The sequence below is a fragment of the Delphinapterus leucas genome, chromosome 5 (genome assembly GCF_059928025.1).
Source record: "Delphinapterus leucas isolate spDelLeu-1000000601 "Yukka" chromosome 5, BTC_Dleu_Yukka2, whole genome shotgun sequence".
In the NCBI taxonomy this organism is placed as follows: domain Eukaryota; kingdom Metazoa; phylum Chordata; class Mammalia; order Artiodactyla; family Monodontidae; genus Delphinapterus; species Delphinapterus leucas.
Genome location: NC_143133.1, coordinates 134,590,891 through 134,612,213, shown reverse-complemented (window position 1 = coordinate 134,612,213; position 21,323 = coordinate 134,590,891). Strand labels below are relative to the sequence as shown.

At 39.6% G+C, this 21,323-nt stretch overlaps 1 protein-coding gene across 1 annotated transcript in view; it reads left to right on the top strand.

Moving 5' to 3' along the window:
- RXFP1 (relaxin family peptide receptor 1) overlaps nucleotides 1-21,323 on the top strand; it is a 96,433-nt gene that overhangs the window by 49,682 nt on the left and 25,428 nt on the right. The window contains exons 3-9 of the mRNA XM_022582231.3: nucleotides 3,220-3,318; nucleotides 7,149-7,254; nucleotides 7,948-8,019; nucleotides 11,288-11,359; nucleotides 16,295-16,366; nucleotides 16,456-16,527; nucleotides 17,106-17,180. Of these exons, the coding sequence (XP_022437939.1) occupies nucleotides 3,220-3,318; nucleotides 7,149-7,254; nucleotides 7,948-8,019; nucleotides 11,288-11,359; nucleotides 16,295-16,366; nucleotides 16,456-16,527; nucleotides 17,106-17,180 (568 nt within the window). The remainder of the gene's footprint in view (nucleotides 1-3,219; nucleotides 3,319-7,148; nucleotides 7,255-7,947; nucleotides 8,020-11,287; nucleotides 11,360-16,294; nucleotides 16,367-16,455; nucleotides 16,528-17,105; nucleotides 17,181-21,323) is intronic.

The window sequence follows — 21,323 nt, the reverse complement described above, 5'->3', positions numbered from 1 at the left end:
GTACAATGAGGTAGAAAAGGAGAGAAAATAATAAGATTGGGAAAGAGACAGAGAAGTAGCATAAATAACTACATCACTTGGATTTGTTGGACTAAAGTATTGCAACTACACCAGGTATAGTGAACCCCTCTAGAACAGATGTTAAGCACTGCACCACCTATTAATGGTAAGAATGCAGCAAATTGCAACAGTTCACTTGAAAAGCTCAGTTAAATACAGGGCCAGCTGAAGAACAAGAGAGAAGGAAAAGCAACGTCTTCCAGTGGTCACCCAACCACTCTGTCTCATGAATGTCACAGCAGCAGTGAGACACCACCCGCGGATACAGGTCCAGCCCTGCGATGCAGCACCTCACCTGAGTCCCGTCGCTGTGTTCTGAGGTCCAGGAGGATGGGTCAGGACACAAATGTGAGCATGGGCGCCCTCTCCCCCGCCCCCCAACCAGGCCCTGGCAGCCTGCGGGGTTGAGTCCTTCAGACCTTTCCACCCTCACTCTGTAGATACACAAAAACTCGTCTGTAAAAATAATCAGTGCCTCAGCATACCCAGAGCCAAAAGACATATCTTACCACGTGTTTCATCTGTAACGTTTATAAATGTATAAAAATTCATAATATTAGTATGAAAATTAATTTATTTTTAAATTTTTTTTACAAATGATTCACAATACTTCCATTGATCCATGGATAATAATGATAATGATAAGCTTAAATTCAAGTTAATAACTACTTCTGGTTGTTAAATAATTTTTTGTATAATTCACACAATGCTGATGTAAGAGCCTCAAGAATGGAAATGAAACAGGCAATAGAACAATAAATAGGTAACAGACAGTAACAGCTAAATATTTAAAGACAATGTCGTATAAAAGTTGGAATTTCTATAAGAGGAGTATAAACTGATTCAATCATCTTTGGACCTAGAAAAGAAAACATTAAAATAATGGTATTATTTTAATTCTTTCGTTATTTTTAATAATTCTGTTTCTTAGTCAAATCACTTAAAGTCCTCAGAATCAGTTTTTCCATCTGTAAGTAGAGTTCCCAATAATGACGAAATGGAGTTACTAGGAGAGTTGACAAGTTAGTTTCGTCAAGTAAAGTAACTAGCAGGCCTCCAACAAAAAAGTGACCTGGTCAGACAGGGGAAGGGACCCATTTACGCTGGGCTTAGGAAGGCTCAGTTGGATGAGGATTTAGGGTTTGCAAATTCAACTGAACATGTTCAAAAGTCCCATTACAATTCGCAGGGTCCCTCTCGTTCCAAATCAGTGTCCTAATGTGCACTTAAAAGACAGGACAAAATGTGAATTCAGCTTATGTTGTAACCTAGCAACCCATTGGATCAGATTCTATCTGAGTCCTGAGGTCCCAAGGGATAAAAGATTATCTTAGGGTAGTCATGGCAGCTCCCTGGTTCTCTGAATTTTCTTGAGCTGATGACATCATACCCTGAGCTTGTCATTTTCTTTCCTTAATCTCTCTGGGGCCATCTCTATAGTCATCTCATTCCACAGCCCTTGACATTTCTCATTTTCATTCTGATGAGTTACCATAGCATCCACTTTGCCAGAGTCTATCCTTCCAAGAGGCTCATAATCCAGGAAGCCAAGAGTGATCATTGAAACAACTTTTTTTGGTTGCTGTGTGCCATAAACTACGAAAGTACCATTTTGTAATGGTGACAGGACTACTGTTATCTTCAAAACCATCCAGGTCAGATAAACAGCCCAACCTTACTATGCTTGAGATTCTGTTATCTGCAATCCCTTCTGGAAGGAGGAAAGAGAAACCACTCTAGATTTTTTTTTTGCTTTTGCTTCAGAAAAAAGAGATTTCTTACAGAGAAGAATGTGTTTATAGAATCATTATAAAGACAATAGAAGCAAGAGTCAGGGGTGGGGAAAACACCACCATAGTTACAAACATCTGCCCCATTACTACTGCCCATCAGCTCTTCACCCAGGAAGCTGGAACCTGAGACTGGCCACGATAACTGCCCCACCTCCGCTAGGTACCCACAAGACTGGTGTCTACAAACTTCCAGTCTCGCAGGAGTGAGTCCCTTCGGTGGAAGCTTTTCTATAACAAGAACCTGAGCTGCTTGGGATCTGGACAACATAGATCTACGTTACCAGCCTCTGAAGAACAAGAAAGCATTCTAAACCAAAGATAGAATGCAGAGGGAGCAAACATGCGCTAAATCCCACAGTCACAACAAGCTACCATCTCTATTTGCCTGAACAAGCCCATTCTTTCAGATTTCCTCCCCTTCCTCCTCTTTCTCTACCTAAGGTGCCACCTTCTTTACAATGTCAAGGGTCGGGGAGGCACCTTGACCTGGTTCCTGGGTGTTCAGAAGCTGAGATTTGCTGTTTCTGGGGTGCTTCTCTTGTCCGCCCAGTTACTGGCACTCAGCTGGAGTCTCAGGCTGACATCTGCAGTTGGTAAACTTGAGGTCCATCAGTCATCACTGAGATATCATAATGATATCATTGAGATATAATAATATCTTTGAGATATCATCATACTACTTTGTTACTGGTGTTTATTTTGAAACCTTCTGTAATAAAGAAGTTTTAAAACTAATAAGTAATACTAAAGGATGGAAACTGCTATAAATACAATGTTTAAGTAGTCTCTCTTCTTTCCAGTTTGTTTTTAGTGGGACTTTAATAGGAAGTACACTCTTACAAGCATACATAGCACTTATGTTAGAATACCTTTCCTTCCCCAAATGTAATCTTCATGGAAGAGTTAATGAGCCATGAAAAAATAAGAAAATAACATGGAGATGAAGGAAAATTGTACAAATTATATTTCATCAGATATGAGCATATTCCAAAAAACTTAATTTCTCTGTTTTGAGCAGTTTGATAGATTGTAGGGACCATTCACCAATCCAGAGAATTTAGGAGGAATAGCAAGTTTATATGGAGACAGATAATGTGTCCCTTTTGGAGAATGCTGTGACAAGCTCCCAGATGACGTTCCTCTGTTTGTCAATCACTCATTATTTTTGTAATTAATTTTTATCGGAGTAGAGTTGATTTACAATGTACAGCAAAGTGAATCAGTTATACATATACCTGTATCCACTTTTTTTTAGATTCTATTCTCATAGAGGTCATTCAATTATTTTAAAGAGAGGACCTGTTTTCCCCAACACAACAGAATATTTCTGTTCTTGAACTTTTCGGCTCTGTGATCTTTATTTTAGGTGACAACAATGGATGGTCTATGCAACTTGACAAATATTTTGCCAATTACTACAAAATGACTTCCTGGTATCCTTTTGTGGCAGAAACATCTGAATGCTGTAAGTAATCAGAGGGAATGACGGTCCTTGCCTATAGGTTCATAGTAAGACACCATGTTCTTAACAGTTGGATCCAACATTTTAAAAAATTTATAGTTTTCTATTTGCAAAATTATAATGTTCTAGTAGACACGCAGCCTTAATTTGAGGATTTTATTTTACGATCACTCAAGGATCATAAGTGCAAAGGTTATAAATCATGCCAGGTATTGTTGTGAACAAGATTAATGTCAGTCCATCAGGGTTGCTATTTTTCATGCCCCCTTTTCACAATCATTATAAACTCTGATATAAAAGCAACTCTGATATAAAGGAAACTGAAAATAGAAGAGCAGAGAAGCTGTTTGGATTTTAACATTTGTAGGTGAGAAAGCTTCTGGAGTCTAAGCCACACCTTACAGCTACCAAAAAAGCCGTATTAATTACAATCAGCTACTTTTAGTCACATACCGAAAACTTACAAAAACCCTGGAAAGAGTCTGTAGGAGGGTATAACATTGAGGGTAAGCTATAATTTTTAAGATCAGAAAGATCTATATACATAATTCCTTTTAAATAAATGTTCTCTATTCTAATAAATTATTCAAATGTAAATGTGTGTCTTAAAGTTGTAATTTTAATCCTAGCTTTTCAAAACCTTGGTTAAAAAGCAGGCGCTGGGGAAAAGAATACTTCACTGTATTTTTCCCTTTATGTTCTACCACAAATTGTAAAGTACAGCTTTTTAAAATTTTTTAAATTTTTTTTTGTCTTCATTACTCAAAAGAGACTAAAAAAAAAACTGCTAGCAAACCCCACTTTAAGGGGGTATACATCCCTCCTGTAAGTCTCACAGGTAACTCAGCAATCTATCTCAACTTCATGTTGTCTTCTTGTCAAATATGGAGATCAGATTGCTTTATCATTAAAGAGCTAAAAGCTTTTGGGAAAGGAAAAAGTTAACAGGTATAATTTAACTACTAATACAAGGCAAAAAACTAATGGATTAAGCCATATGATCTCAAAATGTAGTTTTTATTTTCTTGTTTTATTGTACATCCTTTTCTTTTCATTTCTTAAGTTTTAATTTAATCTTTTTATATTTCACGTTATTCCCAAAAGGATGTTAGGCAATTTACAATAAAAATATGGCTACGAACAGACTTAACCCATTAACATGACATAAGAGACAAAAATTCCATGGTGAGTGGGAAAAGGAATGGAGAAGAAAAATTAGATAAGGAAATCCTCACTAAGAAAAGTTACTGCCTAGTTCTTAATTCTGTAGTCATTAAGTCAAAGAGGAAAAATAATGGGCTACATGACTTTTTCATAGTCTGGTCTGTAAAACAAAAATAAACAAAGGGGGAAAACAGATCAAGTTAGCAAGAGAAATAAATTTTTGCCCAGTGATGAACTCTGGGAGAAATGTGTCCTAAGTATACTTACATAAGAGGAATGCAGCTACACACACACAAAAAATGTTTCAAAAAATACAAAGGCAACGTTTTATCAATTCTTAGTAATGAACAAATATATAATTTTTAATTAGAGTTTTCAAGAAAGATGGGGGAGGGGTGGTAATTAATAATTCAATGTCTTTTTTCAAGCTTAAAAGTAGTGTAAAAATGAAATGGGAAGTGTAACGTAAAATTAAGGGGTGAAACTTAAATTAAGGTTCCTATGGTACCGCTTTATTATTTTTTTTGTACCGCTTTATTTAAATCAGATTATAATAAGGATTTATTGGAAATTTAACTGAAAATGGCTTATAATACTTTTTGGCTGGATGAAAGAATGTGAGGAATTCACAGTTACAAAGTCACCTCTCAAGAAAAATATCATGGAAAACATATCCATCACTAACCAATATATTAATAAAGTTTAAATTTCAAGAATTTGGAAAGTATGGAGATTTGGAAAGAATTGTTTACTCAGCCATAATTTCACCACTCAGAAGCTACCAGCATTAACTTGCTGGTGCATTACTCATCTTTTTTTATTTGAACATAGTTGAAATTTTCTATGCAATCCATTCTTATCATATTTTCAGGTAGCATTTTAGCATAATCAGGTATCCATATTATACACTTTTCAAAATACTCTGTAAGTGACAATTTGTTTCCTCCTTCTTTCCTGGCTGGATATTTAGGTGTTATTTTTTCATTTTTCCCTATCACAGGTAACCTTGTGATCAGCATATATGGATTATCTGAATTCAGTCTGCATAATAGAAAAGACACACTGGATTAATGCCAACTTCACCGCCCTCCATTTTTACCTCTCATACTGTCCCTCTCGGGACCTTCGTGTTCCACCCTAACCCTGCACATCCCATCCCCACGACACTCACATTAGCAGAGGATAAAGAGAGAGAATCAGTTTCCAGAGCTCCATCGCCAGAATGGTCACTTACAACCATAAACCTGTTTTAAAGTTCTTGGCACAGACTCTGTTTACAAAACACACAAAACCTAAATTACGATCGATCGTGAGCTCTCAGGATCCTGTAGGGAGTCTGCAGAGTTATTCGGGAGGAGAAGGAAAACACCTGTGGCCTCATAGCTGAGCAAAGAGACACGTGACTATTTCCAAGGCTGGAGCCGCCCGTGTGCATCTGTCACCCCCCAGCTTTGCCTCAGCGTGCCTGCTTTGCCATCACGATGATTTTCTACTCTTCAGAAGCTTTACTGTAAAGGTTATAGACTAAAAGTCTGCAAACAGACAGTTCTCACAAGAAGTTTTGTTTGTCCTATGATGATTTAAAATGTTTTAAGTTAGGCATTATTATTTTTAAGTAGGTAATTATATAATATGAAATATTGTCTTTCTGGCTTCTTTGAGGAAGTTGGTTGACTTGGCCACAGATGTTCCTGTTGTAATATAGGACAACAGTTCGGAGAAGCTGTCCCACTGGGACTGCTGGGTGCAGTCTCTACCCGCTTTGCCTGCCCCTGTAGATATTCGAGGCTGTAACCTCTGCTCTAAGTGCAGAGTTTCAAAGTAAACGTAGAAAAGATCACACCTCATTGCTCCCAGGAATCGTCCATTCCCCATCAAGCCAGCAGTCAGATGATGTCTCTTACTCTGAATAATAATCCCATTTCGTTGCTTAGCTACATGAACACACCACTGCAAGTCTCTAACAGACTTTAGAAATATCAGGTCACATCTTTAAGACTACCGCTATAGCCCCACAAGGTAGCCAAAGGCGTACATTCCATTTCCCCTCTCTTTCCAGCTCTCATCAGTGAGAACAGAATGGCTATGCATAAGAAATATTCACGTCCTCAAGTGAAGCTGTAGGCATCCTTACATCCCTACATAAGCCAAAAGAAGTCTTTTGAAGAACTCCTGAATTAAAAAAAAAAAAAAAATCTCCCCGCACTATAGTTCAGAGTTGAGTTCTCTTTCTTGCTAGTTAAAAAGGGCTTCGTCTTCCATTAAAACTATTAATACTTTATTCTTAAACAGCAGCTTTAATATGGACATTAACGCCCATCACACCCTGTCCTGTCACCCTGGGACGTAGCTACTCTCCAAGGATAAGAAAGAGCAGATGACTTCATTCATTTTGCAACAAATGGAGAGGGGCAGGCTGCTTTTTTTTTTTTTCTTTAAATGCATGGGCTGGTAAATGTATGTTTCCTTTTCTTCAAGTTCTAGCATCATTTTAATGTTAAAAGCAAAACTTTGGAACCTTAATTTAAAGCTCTGCACAAATTGCTTATGTAAGACATGACGCATTTTTGTATATGATTCTCTTATAGCTTTTTGTTTCTTTCTTTTCATTACCCTCCTATTCCTGGTCCCTCATCATCCGCATTCCTTACTGCTTCCTCTTTATTCAGTGGTCGGTTCCGTGCCCGTGCAATGTCTTTGCCGAGGTTTAGAGCTTGACTGTGATGAGACCAATTTACGAGCTGTTCCATCAGTTTCTTCAAATGTGACTTTAATGTAAGTAGAAAAGAATGGCTTCATCCTGACAGCCAGAACAGCCCCTGTAAAACTGTATCATAATCCAGGTGGTATTGTCATTATTAATAACGCATTGTCACTTAAGATGATATCATTGTTCCTTGGTCAGTTATAATGATTGCTGATATCTATGTGCGTTTATTACATGATAGATCTGACTCTAAATTATTCTATATGTTCACTTATTTAGTTAGCCCCTCATAAAAACCTTATGAAGTATTTAGTATCGCCACATTTTATCTAAACAAAAGATGCAGTCAAGTGTATGTGCTGGGCTTCCCTGGTGGCGCAGTGGTTGGGAGTCCGCCTGCCGATGCAGGGGACACGGGTTCGTGCCCCGGTCCGGGAAGATCCCACACGCCGCTGAGTGGCTGGGCCCGTGAGCCATGGCCGCTGAGCCTGCGCGTCCGGAGCCTGTGCTCCGCAACGGGAGAGACCACAACAGTGAGAGGCCTGCGTACTGCAAAAAAATAAAATAAAAATAAAAATACCTCTCAAATAAAATCTCTTTAAAACTTTTTAAACGATATTATGAATACAAGAGTGACATCATGAAGCAAAATGTTTCCTGAAAGCTAGTGTTAAAGTAAATAAAGTTTATAATTATTCATAATGTTGTTAAAAGTAAAGAAAAAACCTTTAAGTAAGAACCAAAATTTACATTTATTTCAGGTCACTCAAGTGGAACTTAATAAGAAAACTTCCTCCTGATGGCTTTAAGAAGTACCGTGATCTTCAGAAGCTGTAAGGAAAATTTTAATTCTTAGTATTGAATTGACTAACATTTTTTGGCATATCTGTTTCTTCCCACTTCTGCAGAGACAAACACTGCACCACTGCTTAAGTCTAACCCCTCTTTGGGGAATTATTTAGCCATTAGCTGGAGACTACCAGGTAACATTTTTTTTCCTGAGTAATTCTAGATGCTATCCTAGAAAAATCTCATGATATCTATCCCCAAAGAAACCAGAGTACGTGTGCTATGAACCCTCCAACCACACTCCTCCCAAGTGAAGATACTCAAGAGGTTTTACTCTCTGCATTTCAATGCCCATCTTACAGAATGATGTAATGACCCCTTACCAGAGCTGCCCTCAAGATTAGATAGAGAAGGGACTTCCCTGGTGGTCCAGTGGGTAAGGCCCCACACTCCCAATGCAGGGGGCCCAGGTTCGATCCCTGGCCAGGGAACTAGATCCCACGTGCTACAACTACAGATCCTGCACATGGCAACAAAGATCCCCAGTGCTGCAACTAAGACCTGGCACAGCCAAATAAATAAATAAATGTTAAAAAATAAAAAAGATTAGATAGAGAAGAATTTTCTTCCATATGTTTGCAAAGTCAATCTCTACCTAAGATAGAAAGTCCTTGTGGTTTGAAACCTCCAAGCATGTTTTTTAGGGACTTAATTCCGTTTTCACATCTGCCTCATTGGTTGAGTTTTATCTGAAATGCTAGCTTCTCTTCAGTCTAAGATTACCTATGTACTCACAGAATCCATAATGGCCCAGGGGATGGTTATCTGTTATTTAGGTCAATTTTGTGGCTAAATCATATTGTCATAGGCTTAAACTGTTGGGTTTAAAGAGTCTGTGTCTGAATCACACTATCTAGAAGACGTCTCAGAATTCCCAGTTTCATTCTCACACCTACACTGGTTTGGGATTTGTTTTTACACTAGAGACCCCTGGTATATCAATATCATCGATCTGTACTTTTTCTTTAAGATAATAAAGATAGAGCAGAATCAGAAGAAAAATGTATCCACTTTGTTTGATGAAATGTTCTCAAAGCTCGGATTACCTGCAGAAAAGTATTTCACATCAGAAAATTAAATTCTAATAAAAATGACTTTTCAGAACTGTATTCTAGACATTTATCAATCAAGTGAGAAGAGCTTTTCAAAATTAAACCTGATACACAAACTTCAAGAGGATACTTCCTTTATTTTCTGATTTCTGGAGTAGGAAGATTTTTTCTGATCTGTAGCACCACCTTATGTCCACATGGTTTAAAAGGAGTCCGGGCTTCAACTCTAAACATCAGGATTCAATAGTTCAGCAATTTTACACAGTGAACATTGAATTAATTCTTGAACAACCAATTTGTTCCAAGTAATAGATCAAAATAGCCTAATTACCAAAAAAGTTCTAATTGGTAATTGGCTCCGCCTCCAGGCAATATAATCTATTGCTTAACAGAAAATTACAGTACTTAGAAATAAATGAATAAATACTTGTCAAAGTTTTTCTGTTTATTAGTGAGAAAGATGCATTGCCTAGTAAATGATTGGACCACAGCATGTTCTGTGAGAGTGTTAGGTGTATAACAAACTTAACATTTTACAATCAAAGTTAGGTTTCTTGCATGCTGGAGAAATAGGGACTCTCCTTTAGTCAAAATTTCTAATTAACTGAGAGTTGGCCCATACTGGTTTATCCCTTATCACTCCTAAAATCTGTGAAAATTATACATAAACTCAGCAAACCCTGAAGAACAATGGTGACCTGCATCAGCAGAAGAAATAAGACTTGAAGCCCTTACTTTTGCCCTTGTTCACAACCTGGGGCCAGTGTACGTAGATGTGCAGAGCTTAAATGGGTGTGTGGGATGCAACGGCTTGTGCTCCAGGTTCTGTCTCCTTTGACCTCCTGTTAACTCCAGGCCCAACCTCCAGCAGGACCTCAGTGAACTCCGCAGCCAGCATACTTCCTTGGCCTTCCAAGCTAATTTGTCTTCTTCTAGACCTGATCCTTTTTTGCTGTTCGTTTTTTAATATGAAAACCAAGTGTTACTGTTTTTACTTCTTGCTCCTGGAAATTTTCTTTTAGTAAACATTATACTTCTGGTTTCAGAAGTTTGGGGACTCTTCCAGGCTAAAAATAAGATACTAATAGATGCTTCCCCTGAAACTTGTCCCACCCTCTACATTCTGGAATGTTGTCGATCTTCTCGGTCCACCTGATTCTTTCTATTTCTGTTTTTCTCTTTTGTCATATATACTCTTGGTAAGTTTCCTCAAACAGTTTTTGGAGCGAAACTTAGGTGTCAAATTAGTACAATTCAAGTTGATTTGCTTGGCCAGTTTGTGGTTTACATGGAATACGGTTTGGGGTCTTAACGATGTCACAACCTTGTCGTTTTGCCAACACTGTGTTGAATACTGTCAAGTTTGTAGAATTATAGCAGAAAATGTTAAAAAGTTAAAAAGGCTTCTAGGCTTGTTTGATTAGTGAGTGCATTACCATACACTAAAACTGAAGTTTCACTCATTAAAAATTCAAACATTAATTTTAGCTCTCGGGCTTCCCTGGTGGCGCAGTGGTTGAGAGTCCGCCTGCCGATGCAGGGGACACGGGTTCGTGCCCCGGTCCGGGAAGATCCCACACGCCGCTGAGTGGCTGGGCCCGTGAGCCATGGCCGCTGAGCCTGCGCGTCCGGAGCCTGTGTTCCGCAACGGGAGAGGCCACAACAGTGAGGGGCCCGCGTACCGCAAAAAAAAAAAAAAAATTTAGCTCTCATGTGCCTACCTTTATAACTAGAAGTTCCAAATAAAAACTAGCCTAATCATATGTGAACTTAATCAAGAAACAAAATGACATGATACCCAGCTCCGCTAAATTATTTTGTTATGTTTACCTTTTTCAATTTTTAAGAATTTTTTGACATTTCCTCTTTCATTTTTTTTTAATTTTTATTGAAATATAGTTGATTTACAATGTTGTGTTCATTTCAGGTGTACAGCACAGTGATTCAGTTATACATATACGTACAAATATATGTATTATTTTTTGACATTCTCTTCTATTATAGGTTATCACAAGATATTGTGGTAAAATACACACAACATAGAATGTACTGGCTTGACCATTTAGTGTACATTCAGAGGCCTTACATACACCCGCATCTTTGCAGGGCTATCACCATCAGCCATCCGCAGAACTCTTTTCATCTTGCAAAACTGAAACTCCATTTCCTTACGTTTTCCTTTTAATAATCATTTTCACAGGTGCCTGCAAAACAATAAGATTAGATCCGTATCTGTCTATGCTTTCCGAGGACTCTACAGTCTTACTAAACTGTAAGTACCAGCGCCAATTAGTCTGCCCTTCCATGGTGGCCTGCCAGCCCGACCCATCCCACCCAACACGGCCCTCCCGCCCACGACAGTGCCCACGGGACATGCAGACAGTGGACGGTGCAGCACAGCACTGGGGCCAAGGGCATGGGACCCTGAGTCACACAGGCTGCAGTCCCAGTCCTCCCTCACCACTCACTGGGTGTGTGAACTTGAGAACTTAATTTCCTTTCTAAGCATCAGCTCCCTCTACCGTAAAATGCAAACTACAACAGTACCTGCCTCAGGATTGTTGTAAGGAACGAATGAGAAAATCCGTGGGAAGAATTGGGCACACTGTACCGGGCACGTAGTAGGAGCTCAATATACATAAGCCGTGGTGACGGGAATGAGGATTGAATGAACTTTATCACCATGAGAAAGCCTGGTGATGGTTAAAATTTATGAAGGAAAAAACCCAAAGACTTCTCCAGTTACTCTTTTCCCACTAATTCTGCTTTTACAAATACATAAAGCACGATAAGTTTAAAAGAACAAAGCTTTTTTAAAAAATTATGGTAAAACATATATAACAAATGTGCCATTTTAATCCTCTTTAAGGGTTTCGTTCAGTGGCGTTCAGTACATTCACACTGTTGTACAACTATCCATCTCCAGAGCTGTTCACCTTCCCAACTAAGACTCCACACCCACTAAACACTAACTCCCCACGGCCCCTCCCAGGCCCTGGCACCCACCATGGTACTTTCTGTCTCTAAGAATCTGACTACTCTAGGGGACCTCACAGAAGTGGAATCAGGTAATACTTTCCCTTTAGTGTCAGGCCTTTTTCATCACGTCTTAAACTTAGCATAATGCCTTCAAGTTTCAGGCATGTTGTAACATATATTAGAATTTCCCTCCTTTTTAAGACTGAATAATAGTCCATTGTGTGTGTATATATATATATATATATAAAGTACCACATTTTCTATATTCATTCCTTGATGGATGGACATTTAGGTCGTTTCCACCTTTCGGCTATTGTGAATAATGCTGCTATGAACGTTGGTGTACAAATATTTGAGTCTTTGCATTCCATTCTTTTGGGTGTACGCCCAGAAGTGGAATTGCTGGGTCATATGGCAGGTCTACGTTTGATTTTCTGAGGACCCACCATACTGTTTTCCAGAGCAACTGCACCATTTTACCTCCTGGGATTTTGTTGTTGTTTTGTGTTGTGTTGTTTTTAGTAACAGCCATCCTTATGGGTGTGAAGTAGCATCTCATTGTGGTTAAGAGCTAAGCTTTATAAAACAATCTTTCTCAAAGTTCCATTCCATTTCAGCTGCATTTTACCAGGCAGCTGAAACTTACCACCTAGAAGTTACTGAATGGAAATATAACCCAAAAAATCACATTAATAAACAACTCCCTGTATTTCTTTCTGGCCCCTTGCCTTCTATCCTACCCCAGTTTTTATTCCTTAACCCAAGAAACTCTTTCCGGTCAGATTCCTCACTGGCTGTATCAGAGTTTGGGGTTGAGTCAAGAAGGCCACCTAATCATTTACTAGCAGAGAAGGTCACCGGAGACCCAAAGTCTTAACGGTAACCGCTGTGGCTGTGTCTATCCCTTCCCTGCTCTTTCGTGTCTTGGCAAATTACTCGAAGTCAATACTGGAGTCGTCCGCATCATGCTTCTGCCTACCTTTCTCTACAGCCTCTCACAAATCTGTTCAAAACTTGCTGAACAGCTCTGCTTGGTTTAACGTTCAATGGATGTGCAGGAGGCTCTTGAAAGACGGTACAGACTGGAGAGTAAACTTAAGTGTCTTCCATCTGCGCCTTGGTTTTTTCCTGGCACGAGAATATTGTCTGGCTGTTAAAGTGTCACACGGTTCTGGTCTTTCATGGGTAAACATCAGATACTGCTCTTCATTCATCCGTAGACACTCATTACCCCTCACAGTGTGCAAGGTCTTCAGCGAGACACCGTGGGGGGCATAGAAAGAGAAGTCAGACCTGCTACCTTCTAGCTCCTTATGACCCAGTATTGCAGGTAGAACCCTGTGCTTCCACCGGGGAGAGGCACCCACTCGCTCTCTGGAAGCTTACAGTCTACGGTGGGGAAACAATGCCAACATACACACAGCAGCTGGAGAATGGCAAGGGTGTTTACTTAACTAAGACTTAAACCTATGTTGTTCAGACCACAACTGCTAAGATGATTCCCTAAAAGGAGTGATTATTTTGGGTCCAGAGCAGTGAAGGATGACTCTGAAAAATGAAGACGACGGGGCAAATCAGACAGCACAGGGCATGGGGGGTGGATCAAGTACCTTTCTAGAGGATTTCTAGTGGCTCTTAAGGGAACCCCTGAGGTGTTCAGGGCAAGTGTTGAAGAGATTCTTAACATCTTCCTGTGCCCAACTGGGGCTCCAGGCTTGCAAGGGAAGGAAGTGGCTCTAGTATGGGGACTTATTCTTTGCTACCCCCAAGAAAAGTCAAATCTGATGGAGAACGGGAGATTCCTGGAAGGACAGATTTTACAGGATGTCAGCTCTAAGATCTGTCGGAGTAGCAAAAAGAGAAATCAGTGTGGTCTGTGTATCAGGGGAAGAGGAATTTGAACAAATACTCACATGAGAATCATAGGCAATGAGGAAAAAGAACAGGAAAGAAGTTGAAGTGGGAGGTTGAACAGAGACCTCATTCTACTAATATGCACCAAGTGTTCCTGACATGCCTGGCTCAAATGTTCAACAGCCCAGTGAACTAGGTACTGGTGTTATTTCCATTTTAGAGTTGGGGAAACTGAGGATTTCTGAAGTCGCTGTTTGTTTCAGGTCACACTATTAGCAAGTAGCGAAGCCAGGAACCCAACTGTCTGACAGCAGACTCAGAGCAGTGAGTTGCTGCATTAGAGAAACTGAGAGAAAAATAAACACGCAAGACAATTTCTCTGCCATTTTAAGACAAAATGGAAGGAAAGGTATATTGCACACATTCGAGTCCAGTGCTTTTGCTACCATTGGCAACCTTAGGTATTTTGAGAGTCTCACCTCCACTTTACCAAACCAAAAGGACAAAGTTAAGTGGAATTAGAGTTTTCCAAATATTTCCCTTGCTTTACCAGCTTCTGTTGGGCTGTGTGTGGTTGTGTGTGTGTCCAAAAGTTTTCTTCAGAAAAAAAAGAGAAAAGGCCACATAAAGACTCTAAGACCGGGGCTTTCCTGGTGGCGCAGTAGTTAAGAATCTGCCAGCCAATTCAGGAGACACGGGTTCGAGCCCTGCTCCAGGAAGATCCCACGTGCCACAGAGCAACTAAGCACGTGTGCCACAACTACTGAGCCCACCAGCCACAACTACTGAAGCCCGCGTGCCTAGAGCCCATGCTCCTCAACAAGAGAAGCCACCACAATGAGAAGCCCGCGCACCGCAACGAAGAGTAGCCCCCGCTCACTGCAACTAGAGAAAGCCTGCGCGCAGCAACGAAGACCCAGCGCAGCCAAAAATAAATAAATTTTTTAAAAAAATAAATAAGGCCTCTGTAAAAGAAGAGAGGTGATTTTGAAAGTTGTTAAAAGCTGGTGTTTGCTTTTGGAAGAAAACAAAGAAATAAACACATAAGAGATCAGCACAACAGAAGGAAGAGTTGGTTCACTCTGCATAAGAGTGAGAAGTAAAGTCGGGTCAAAGTACAATGGGTCTGACTCTCCAGCAAGGCATTCAGTGTCTTTTCTCCAGAGCAGGTCCGTACCTGCCTCCAGGGGCATCTCCTGCATCCCCTCACAGCCTCTTTACCGTGACCCCTCACCTTGTCACCGTCGCACCTCTCACCTTTGCATAAGCCATTTCCTCTGCCTGGAATCACTCCCAGCCATGCTTTGCTTTGTGAATGATACACCTCATCCAAGGCTCAGTTGAGAAGAGCCTTTCTTTTTCTTTTCTTTTTTTGTAATTAATTTTCATTGGCGTATAGTTGCTTTACAATGTTGTCTTAGTTTCTGCTGTACAGCGTAGTGAATCAGCTGTACATATACATATAGCCCCTCTCTTTTGGATTTCCTTCCCATTTAGGTCACCACAGAGCATTGAGTAGAGTTCCCTGTGCTCTACAGTAGGTTCTCATTAGTTATCTATTTTATACACAGTATAATGTATATATGTCAATCCCAATCTCCCAGTTCATCCCACGCCCTCCTTTCCCCCTTGGTGTCCATACGTTTATTCTCTACGTCCATGTCTCTATGCTTTGCAAATAAGATAAGATGTGGCACATATATACAATGGAGTATTACTCAGCCATAAAAAGGAACAAAACTGAGTTGTCTGTAGTGAGGTGGATGGACCTAGAGACTGTCATACAGAGTGAAGTAAGGCAGAAAGAGAAAAACAAATATCGTATATTAACGCATATATGTGGCATCTAGAAAAATGGCACAGATGAACCTATTTGCAGGGCAGGAATAGAGGCCTCTTTCTTTAACACTCCCTGTCCCCTCTCCCCTCCAAGCTCTGCTTCCCCAGTCCCAGCAGCGGCCGACACCTGCTCTGCTGAAAAGTCAGAGGACCTGTATGCTCTTGTTCTTTTCCCTCTGCTGCTGCAATAACTACCTGCTCACATGCTATCTTCTACTAGATGCAAAGCCCCTCGGAGAAAGCGATTCCACACCTAGCACAATGCCGTAGCATAGGGGCTCAAAACAATTTGATGAATAAATGAATAGACAGAGGGAGTGAGGGATTGGCTGCTGGTGGGTTGATTATTGGGAAATGAAAAACTAGACGTGAAAAGGTAAGTGATAGAGAACTTTCAGGGCTCCGAGGACAGGGAAATGGCCTGATGAGAACAACATATAAGAAAATTTAAGATGGACAATTATTGTTCTTCCTTTCCTTGTTATAAGATATCAAGAAGGTATCAAATTTACTGTAGTTATTTCTCTTTTTTCAGGTATCTCAGTCATAACAGAATAACCTTCCTGAAGCCGGGTGTTTTTGAAGATCTCCACAGACTAGAGTGGCTGTATGTTTAATTTATGTGGCATTTTATAGTACTAGCCTTTATGTTCGAAAAATATGTAAATGAACCCATTTTTTTCTTCTGGCTGGCAGGATAATTGAAGAGAATCATCTCAGTCGAATTTCCCCACTAACATTTTATGGACTGAATTCTCTTATTCTCCTGTAAGTACTAAAAATTTATGCAAATATTTCAACTGAAGGAAAAGGCATGAATAAAAATTGGGTTTAACAACATGACATTTGGAATTAAAACCCTAAAATGGAATTTTCAACTAAAAACCATCTCCTAGTCATTTCCTATGAGGCTGTTTTGTAGTTGTAACAGTTTTATAAGATCTTCCATCTTCTAGAATGTCAGCCCATCAAAACTGAACACAGCCCCACTGCCATGCTTTATTGAAATATTCTTAAGCACACCAGTACTATCCTATATTAATCTTGGTAAAGAAAAGTACGTTTGTTTAAAATCACCTCCTTTTCAGTACCCACTACTGAAGGGCACAGGACTTTTCTTCAGTTGCTAATGTTACTGCTTCCTCCATATGATGGCTACCGTTTGTCTAATTTTATTACTAACAAGCACTTAAATATATCAAGACTTACAGAGAGAAATTTGAGTGAGAAGACAACGAACTTAGTAGATGTTCACGACTTCATAAGAATAATGATAAAACCACGTTTTGACTTCAGTTGAGAAAAGAGACAGAAAACTCAGACTCCTTTGTGTTTCTCTTTTTCAGAGCACTGATGAATAACATCCTTACCCGCCTGCCTGACAAACCTCTTTGTCAGCACATGCCCAGGCTGCACTGGCTGTAAGTTGCTGTATCTCCTCTCTTTAAAAATGTTTATTGAAATATAGTAGTTGACTTACACTGTTGTGTTAGTTTCAGGTGTACAACAAAGTGATTCACTTATACATATACATATATCCACTCTTTTTTAGATTCTTTTCCCATATAGGTCATGACAGAGTACTGAGTAGAGTTCTCTGTGCTATACAGTAGGTCCTTATTAGTTATCTATTTCATATACAGTAGTGTGTATATGTCAATCCCAAACTCTTAATTTATCCCTCCCCCCCCTTTCCCCTTTGGTAACCATAGTTTGTTTTCTATGTCTGTGAGTCTCTTTCTGTTTTGTAAATAAGTTCATTGGTATCATTTTTGTAGATTCCACATATAAGTGATATCATATGGTATTTGTTGCTTTCTGACTTACTTCATTTAGTGCGATAGTCTCCAGCTTCACCCATGTTGCTGCAACTGGCGTTATTTCATTCTTTTTATGGCTGAGTAATATTCCACTGTATACATGTACCACATCTTCTTTATTCATTCCTCTGTTGATGGATATTTAGGTGGCTTCCATGTCTTGACTATTGTAAATAGTGCTGCTATGAACATAAGGGGTGCATGTATATTTTCAAATTAGAGTTTTCTCCAGATATATGCCCAGGAGTGGGATTCCTGGATCATATGGTAGCTCTATTTTTAGTTTTTTAAGGAACCTCCCTACTATTCTCCATAGTGACCGCACCAATTTACATTCCCACCAGCAGTGTAGGAGGGTTCTCTCTATCTCTTCTTACAGAAGACAACTAACTTTTCTGGTTTTGCCTAGTTCACTTCAGATGTCAGGTTTTTTCAAATGGTAGTTGTTAATATTTTTAGCATGATTTTCTTATTAAACATCCCTATTATCTAAACTAACTCCTCTAAACTCTTACCAAAATAAAACATCTCCAAAGCACAAGACATACTTTGGAGGCAGGAAGAAGGAAGACAGAAGGGCTGTTATGATATCTATGTAACATCACCCCTTCCCCCCTGTCAATCTGTTCACCTGTTCATTTGGTACAGAAAGACTAAGCCACTTTTAGTTTCATTGCTAAATTCTGTGTAATAAGACTATGGTACTTAAGCTTTATTTTTGAAGTCTCATCATAACAGAATGTGTTCCACAGAGTTTTTCACACAGTAGTTTTGTCTGTGGTAATTAGCATCACTCTACCTATGCAGAACTCAATTACCCAGTAAATGTGTCTATTTAAAATACAGGCAAAAATGAAGAAATAAATCCAAAATATTTCTTTAAATGATCAGTCAATAACCTGCATATACTCTGTATATGAAAATCCCCTCTGTCTTTTATTTGTAGGGAATTCCCAAAAGTTTGGTCAAAACACACTAGTTTGGAACCGTCTAGGGGAAGAGAAACATCCCCCAAATCATTAGTAAGTCCAGAGGGCATCTTGATATGACAGTATAGTACCCTCAGTAATGACGAACTAAGTCATCAAGGAAAGGGGAAATTAAGTGCAATATTCTTTGTGGTGATTAAATTTGGGCTCAAAAGAATTCACTAATGGTAATTACATGCTCAGTGATCCAAACTTAGTAATGAAGTAAAACTGATTAATATTTATATGAGTAAATTAAAAATTCATGCATTCAGACCAGAAGCAAATGTGGGAGATTTTATGCCCACACAAAAAGAAATCTTTCCTTTGCTTTTAAAAAGGTAGCCAAGGGCTTCCCTGGTGGCGCAGTGGTTGAGAGTCCGCCTGCCGAGGCAGGGGACACGGGTTCGTGACCTGGTCCGCGAGGATCCCACGTGCCGCGGAGCGGGCTCGCTGAGCCTGTGCGTCTGGAGCTTGTGCTCTGCAATGGGAGAAGCCACAACAGTGAGAGGCCCGCGTACCGCAAAAAAAAAAAAAAAAGGTAGCCAAATGTATATTTCAGATAAAAATAAAAAATGATTAGGATTTATAACTAAAGACGTGGACTTTTTAAATTTTTGTTACTAAAATTATAATCTTTAAATTTTAGCTATCCAAAACAACTCACTCCACATGCATCCCTGAGAGTGAATGTTGTCCCAATTTTAATGCTAGTAATAATTTTTGCTTTATAAGTATTCATTTTTTTAATTAATTACAATATCTTTACCTTGTTCATGAACTTTCATTTAGCAAAGTATAAACTAGAAAATCTGTTGGATGTGTCGGCAAACGTTTGTTTAACTATGGTTAAGTAGAAAAATAGAAATAAAACAAAAAGAGATATGACAGCCCAGGAGAATATATTCACAAGATATACAACAGACAACAGATTAAAACCTTTAATATAGTTCTTTCAAAGCAATAAAAAAAGACTATAAACACCACACTAAAAGATGTGAAATTCAAAAAGGAAGGAATATAACTAATAAATAAGCATATGAACAGATGGGGCAATAGCCAAAGATGAGCTAAAGAGCAAGAGGGTAAAGTAAACTTTTATCCAGGGATGAGACAAAGCAAGTTTATATATAGGCAGAAGAAGCTAATGTAAAGAATTTGTAAACATGGAAAACAGTGAGGATGCATTACGGAGCAAGGTCCTGGAAGCCGTGGAAAGGATGGACAAATAAGATGGGATACACACACATGTGCAATAAAGATGAATGCACCTGCCCTGCTTCAATCGACACGGCACAATTTCAAGATCGTAATATGAAGTATAAAGAAAAAGTCACGGAAGGATACATATTATATATGACAATTCCATTCCAACAATGCTGTGCTGAAGCTGTAGGCAGCCTCAAGACAATATTGCTCCCACTCTACCAATGAGGAAGGACTTTACAATCTACACAGTCTTAATTTTCTCCAGCCTGTCAGTCATAAGGCAAGCAGGGAAACTGAATTCTAAGGAGTGACCAAGAGAGACGGGACGTATACAGTATTTCACCTTTGGCAGAGCACAAGGTGAAGCGTTGACCCTCATAGAGCAGGTACAAAGAAAACTGCTAAAATTTTAATAAACCTGTAAAGGTTAAGTGTGGGCTAGTGTAACCCTTTGGAATACTGGGAACCCCACACTCAAGGGAGTCAGCTATTCCTAACCGGCTCTTTTTCTCTGGCCTCCACCCACTCATGGAAAAAGCTGGGAGTAATTAAGGAAACCAGACAGAGTCTTCTTTGGTGGCATGCCAGCACAAACCCCACCTTCTCCCCTAGACTCTTCCCTCTTAGGAAGGAAAAGCTTTACACCATGGGGAGAGGGACAGAAAATCTTCCTGCAGCCCGGGACTGTGCATAGATCCACTGCTTCCAAAGGAGCGATAGCAGCCAAAGCTCTCTACTCCAGCAATAGGGGCAAATAAACCTCTCCAGCCCAGGATCCTGCACTGTTGCCAAGTGGGTTGGGGCTTCTGGGGCATGTGGGACAACTATGCTGAGAAAGCCCCATCCCAGAAAGAGCACGAGAAACAATCCTTGTCAAATTATAAAGCAATCAACAGAACTAGGCCCAGAGATAACTCAGATGTTACAACTACCAAACAAGGAAATTAAAATACTTATGATTAATCAGTTAAATGATATAGTGGGAAAGGTGGGCAAAACATGCACACATGGAAAATGTCTGCAAAGAGATGGAAGCTTTAAAAAGAATCAGAGAATTACTTCAACAGGCTGAACACAGCTAACAAAAGAATCAATGACCTTGAAGATAGGTCAATAGAAAGCTTTCATTTGAATCAAAATGAGAACGGAGCGTAAAACAAAGATAGAACAGAGAATCCAAAAGTTACAGGATAATATAAAAGTGTCTCAAAATGCATTAAAGTTGTCACAGCAAAAGAAGAGAAGGACAACAGGACAGAAGATGCTACTAAAAATCTTGAGTCTGCTCACCAGACACACAGCAAAGCCAATCTACTGGCACCAGATTGTGGTGAAGAAAAGTACAGCATTTATTGCAGGTACCAAGCAAGGAGAATGGGCAGCTCGTGCTCAAAAGACCCAAATTCCCTGATGGTTTTCAGGGAAGGGTTTTTAAAGGCAGGGTGATGGAGAGGACTGCAAGGTGTGTGATCAGCTCATGCACAATTCTCTAATTGGTTGGTGGTGAGGTAACAGGGTGATATTACAGGAATCTCAATCATCAACCTTCTGGTTCCAATCAGCCTGG